The sequence below is a fragment of the Mus pahari genome, chromosome 22, assembly GCF_900095145.1.
Source record: "Mus pahari chromosome 22, PAHARI_EIJ_v1.1, whole genome shotgun sequence".
Classification (NCBI taxonomy): domain Eukaryota; kingdom Metazoa; phylum Chordata; class Mammalia; order Rodentia; family Muridae; genus Mus; species Mus pahari.
This window is the reverse complement of record NC_034611.1, coordinates 46,074,448-46,079,959: the sequence shown is the minus strand read 5'-3', so window position 1 is coordinate 46,079,959 and position 5,512 is coordinate 46,074,448. Positions and strand designations below refer to the sequence as shown.

The 5,512-nt window shown below is 44.1% G+C and overlaps 1 protein-coding gene across 1 annotated transcript in view; it reads left to right on the top strand.

Moving 5' to 3' along the window:
* Ddx58 (DExD/H-box helicase 58) overlaps positions 1–5,512 on the top strand; it is a 42,860-nt gene that overhangs the window by 5,719 nt on the left and 31,629 nt on the right. The window contains exon 2 of the mRNA XM_021222132.2: positions 4,680–4,814. Within this exon, the coding sequence (XP_021077791.1) occupies positions 4,680–4,814 (135 nt within the window). The remainder of the gene's footprint in view (positions 1–4,679; positions 4,815–5,512) is intronic.

Here is a 5,512-nt window from a genome sequence, read left to right as displayed (position 1 = left end):
ACCTCTGGAAGAGCAGTCAGTGCTCTTACCCACTGAGCCATCTCTTCAGCCATATATTTTCTTAATATATAAAGACATTCCAAAAATTCTGTAACTCCAGAGAACCCTGACTAATACAACTGTAAAACAAAAATCTTTAAAGATACTATGATAAAAAGAGAAAACAAAGGGTGGAGAGATGGCTCAGTGCTTAAGAGCATTGACTGTTCTTCCAGAGGTTCTGAGTTCAAATCCCAGCAACCACATGGTAGCTCGCAGTCACCTGTAATGGGATCTGATGCCCTCATCTGGTGTGTCTGAAGACAGTGACAGTGTACTCATATAAATAAAATAAATAAATCTTTAAAAAGAGAGAGAGAGAAAATAAAGAAGTCATTGAAAACAATTGATTTTGGATTGGCTTTGTCTCTGCTTTTCAAAGATTGTTAGGGTTCAGCAAATTTCAGATTGTAAAGGGAAATGTACGTTCATCCATTGTTGATAAAGGCTAGATTAGGTTTTTGTGTGTGTTAGTTCTCCCCAGGTTAGTTCATATATGTACTACACCATGATAAAAAATACTTCAGATAAGTTAAAAAGATAAGTGAAAGACTGCATAATTTTTCAAACCCTGTTTATTAGAGGTACACTGGAGGTTTTCCATTTCTCCTCCCATCAGATGATTGTAATAAAGTTGGTTGTATGAGGCTGAGAGTGTAGCTCAGTGGTAAAGCTCTAGGCTATGTGAAACCCTGAGTTAAAAAAAAAAGTTGGTCGTGTCTTGCTTGATCATGTTTTTATAATGTATCATATTTATCCACAATTATTTTGCTTTTCCCTTCTTCAATTTTCAGTTAGCTTGACAATACTTTCCGTTCCTTCCCTTCCCTTCTTTTCCCTGCATTGGCTTCTATAGAAGTTCTGGATTCTCTTGGTTGAATAGAATTCTTTCATTGTCAATTATACCCTATCAGTAAAGATTCAGAGAGGGATCTGGGACACTAATGAGTACTACGGCTGGGTATAAAAATCGGACTTTTTTGCTTTGTTAGAAGACAGGGAATTTACTCCACACCCTCCATGCCCTTCCCTTTCACTTAATCCCTTTTATAAACTGCATTTATGACTATAGGCATGGGTTACATATCATGAGAGAACTATTGAAGACACATTTCTTCTGGAAAACTTAAGTGCTTCCTTGTGGAGTGGAGGCTCCCTAGGCTATTTCAAAGTGTGGTTGGGTGTAGGCCATAGGATTTTTTTTCAGTGTCCCTTTGGAGTCACATTCTCACCCTTACCCCAGAGGAGCACTAGGTGGGTGGTAGTCTCAGTATCCATTTGTCTTTCTTTCTTTCTTTCTTTCTTTCTTTCTTTCTTTCTTTCTTTCTTTCTTTCTTTCTTTCTTTCTTTCTTTCTTTCTTTCTTTCGACAGGGTTTCTCAGTGTAACAGTCCTGGCTGTCCTGGAACTTGCTCTGAGCCAGGCTGGCCTCAAACTTACAGAGGTCTGCCTGCCTCTGTCTCCTAATTAAAGGCATGTGCCACTGCACCATGTTTTTAGTAACTTATATTTCTTAGGAACACCTTATGGATGCACAGATAAACCAGGCACTGCATTTAGCAGAGTGTAAGGATGACTGAATCATGCCTGTGGCAGTGTTAGGGACGAGAAGTTAAGTCCACAATTGTGTACAATGTAAAGTGTCCTAGTCAGAGGCTTCAAGGAGAATAGGGAAACGCAGAGAAGTGGTTTTAAAAGCCTCTACCTTGGGAAGCTGAGGGCAGCATCACGGGGGCCCCAGAACAGCAAACACAGTGGGAACTGTTGATTCCCCCCCCCCCCAAACACAGGGTTTTCTCTGCTTTGAAATCTTGGCGATTTTGATGAAATTATTACTGACTTATAACCAGTAATATTGGGTGTGATGAGCAGCAGGACAGGCCATACCAAGTACAAAGTATGAACTGCCCAGGGTCTGGCTGAACAGTTTAACTGGGAAGGCCCACCATGGCTGGGATAAGTCTGTTCTTCGCGCTCTATCATGGATGGCTGCTCTAGGGAGGATCAGGGCACAGGAAGCAAGTCCACAGCGCTAAGCACTGAGTTTAGTAATAGGGCAGGCAGACAGACTCAAAGAAAAGAGGTCAGGTTGTGGAGCCAGGGAATCTGGGAGAAGTGACCAGATGGGTTGCTGTTACGAGTTGAATTGTGTCGGGGTGCTAATTCCCAGTAGCTCAGAACATGATTTCATTTGGGGTCTTTACAGAGACAACTGGCTAAAATGAGGATATTGGAGTAAGGTGGTATACCAGCGTGACTGCTATCCCTATAAGATAACAGACATATATAGGCATAAAGACCAAGAAAATGCCTTGTGAACAGAGGCAAGAGAGCCAGACGAAAAGACTGCGTGTAGATGAGCAGAGACTGGAGTGCAAAAGGTAACAAATGAGAAAACTGATGGCTGCCTAGGTTGGAAGAGGCAAAGAAAGCATTTTCCTCTAGTCCTCGATGGAAGCATCAGCTTGACTTGTCCAGGCTTTAGAGCTGGGGGGTGGGGTGGGGTGGGGAGTTTCTGTCGCCTTAAGCTACTTACTTGGTTTGTTTCAGCGTGTCTCTGCAGCTACAGGAAACTCATAAAGATAATTTAAGGAAGAAGACAGTAACAGGCATTGGTTGCTTGGATTGCCTGTGGCACTGCAAAGTTGTAGTGCTCCTCTGGAAGATGGTTTATCAGTTCTGTGCAATGTGAACAGTGAAGTTACTACATGGCCCAGCAGCCTCACACCTATATATGTATGTGCCTAAGAAAAGTGCATCTGCACAAATATTATTCATGAGCATTGTGCAAGAGCTCTCTGGTAGTGGGAATGAGAATGGCCCCCACAGGCCATTCATATATTTGAGTGCTTAGTCACCAGAGTATAAGAACTGTTTTAAAGGACTAGAAAAATGAGGGAGTACGGTCTTGTTGGAATAGGGATAATCTTGTTAGAGAAAGTATGTCGCTAGGGGTGGGCTTTGAGGTGTCAAAAGTCCATGCCAGGCCTAATTAAATGCTTCTTTTATAAGGGTTGCCATGGTCATGGTGTCTCTTCACGACAAAAACTAGTGACTAGAGAGGCACTCATTGCATTTCTGTTCATAATAGCCAAATGGCAGATGCAGCCCCAAATGCCTCTTGACTGCTGTATGGACATGCGCAATGCGAAATGTCCGTGCAATGGAATTTCATTTGGCTTGTCGAACTCTTATAGTATAGCTTTTTATTAAAGGAAAGAGTGATAGCGTGTATAATTTTAAGTGAATTTTAAAACTCGTGTTAGGTGGAAGGAGCCAGTTGCAAAGACCACCTGCTACCTGGAACCATTTGTGTGAATGTCCAGATGAGAGCGGGGGCTATAGCTCCGTGGTAGAGCACTCGCCTGCCAAATCCTGAAATGCCCTGATTAGTAAAAGCCGTGAGGTTGGTTAGTGGCCGTCTAGCATGAAGAGGAGAGGGAAAAGAGTGATTGCTAAATGGGTAAATAGTTTCTTTTTATTGCTATTCAATAGTAGTGATGGAGTCCCAACTCGAAATTCTATCAAAAAGAGCAAGTTTGACTGTTATCGGTAGATTTACTGTTGGTGGGGATCCCTATATGAGAGCTAAGGTAAAGGTTCCCCCCTCCTAGGTCTTCCGTAGACCTTCCTTGAGTGTTCTGGGCCAGGTCTCCTAAACTCTAAGAATATGCCGAAAACACACTGGTAACTGGCCCCCTCCTTGGGAATCTGTGTGTGGGAAACTTGGATTTAAGAGGCTACAGGAGGACTGCGGGCTATACCCGAGGCACAGAGTTAGCGTCTACATTCAAAATGAATCTCATTTTGAAAGTAGCAGCTGCTAGCATTTCCTGTCACCAGGTCAACCTGGGCTCTTTAGCTCCCCCACCCCTTCCACTTTTCTGCTGGGTTTCTTTTACTCTCTTAGCAAAAATTGGAATGAAAGACCACAAGTGTACTTGTAATTCAAAGTGCTTGCTGCATCTGCTATACTTGTTACTGGTTTTTGTTTGTTTGTTTGTTTTTGTTTTTGTTTGTTTGGTTTGTTGTTGTTATTGTTGTTTTTTGGTTTTTCGAGACAGGGTTTCTCTGTGTAGCTTTGACTGTCCTGGAACTCACTCTGTAGACCAGGGTGGCCTCAAACTCAGAAATCTGCCTTTTTTTTTTTTTTTTTTGTTTTTTTTTTTTTTTTGGTTACTGTTGCCATGGGTCATTCGTTCCTTTCCCCCCACCCCACCTTAGTCCAGCAGCTGCTTCAGAGTTTGGAAGGAGAGGAAGCCCTTCTTCTTCCACGTGACACCCTCCACTGCGACTTCTGCTTACTGTGGAGAACTTGAGTGGAGGACGGAGTGTGCACTGATGAAGGAGTGGAGGACGGGAGTGTGCACAGATGAAGGAGTGGAGGACGGGAGTGTGCACTGATGGAGTGGAGGACGGAGTGTGCACAGATGAAGGAGTGGAGGGCGGGAGTGTGCACAGATGAAGGAGTGGAGGACAGGAGTGTGTGAGGATGGATGAGTGGAGTCTGCTGCTTCTCAAAGGTCTTCTGGTTCTGTGACTTGTTATGACGCCCAGTCCCACATGGGAAGGTGTGTGTCATCCTCCGGTGACTTGTGCTTCTGCAAGCCGCTGCTCACTCGCCCTGGCTTCTGTTTGCAGGTGAGGTGCAGTACATTCAGGCCGAGAAGAACAACAAGGGCCCAATGGAGGCCGCCTCACTGTTCCTCCAGTACCTGGTGAAGCTGCAGTCCGAGGGCTGGTTCCAGGCCTTTTTGGATGCCCTGTACCATGCAGGTTGGTTCCTTCTTCCTCACAGTTCTGAGTACTTCACTCTGGTGCCTCAGAAGGCTGAGGGGAGAAAAGTGACGCGCTCTGTGGTATCTGTGTGTGGCTTATGCCTCGTCGGGGAAATATAAAGACTAATTTTGAATCAGATAAGAGAATGGTTTATACCAGAAATATCCAAAGAAATCTACAGAGTGGCGACTACTCGGAGAGGCGGCAATATTACTAGAGGAGAACGAGTAAATAAATCAGTTTTATAATGTTTACACAGCGCTCCATTATACTGCAGTGAAGCGTGTGGACATGTCTGTAAATGACAACCCAGCTGAACTGTAGGCATGCAGCATTTAAAATGTGAATATCATAAACTATAATAGCAGTAAAGTTCCACATGAGTCAAACTAAACATATAGGGAAGGAAACTGGACCACGGCCCCGGCTGACTAGTCCTGGGGCGTACGCTTAATAAACTCTCCCTGTCTGACTGAGATCGGTGTCCTGTGGTTTGTGAGGCAATTCCTGGACCCTAACACTTAGGCGATTACATTGCTTGCCCCTCAGCCGCTCCAGCTTATTCACTGGTGAAAGAAGGTGAATACTTTTCTTTTTTTCTTTTTTTTGGTTTTTCGAGACAGGGTTTCTCTGTGTAGCTCTGGCTGTCCTGGAACTCACTCTGTAGACCAGGCTGGCCTCGAACTCAGAAATCC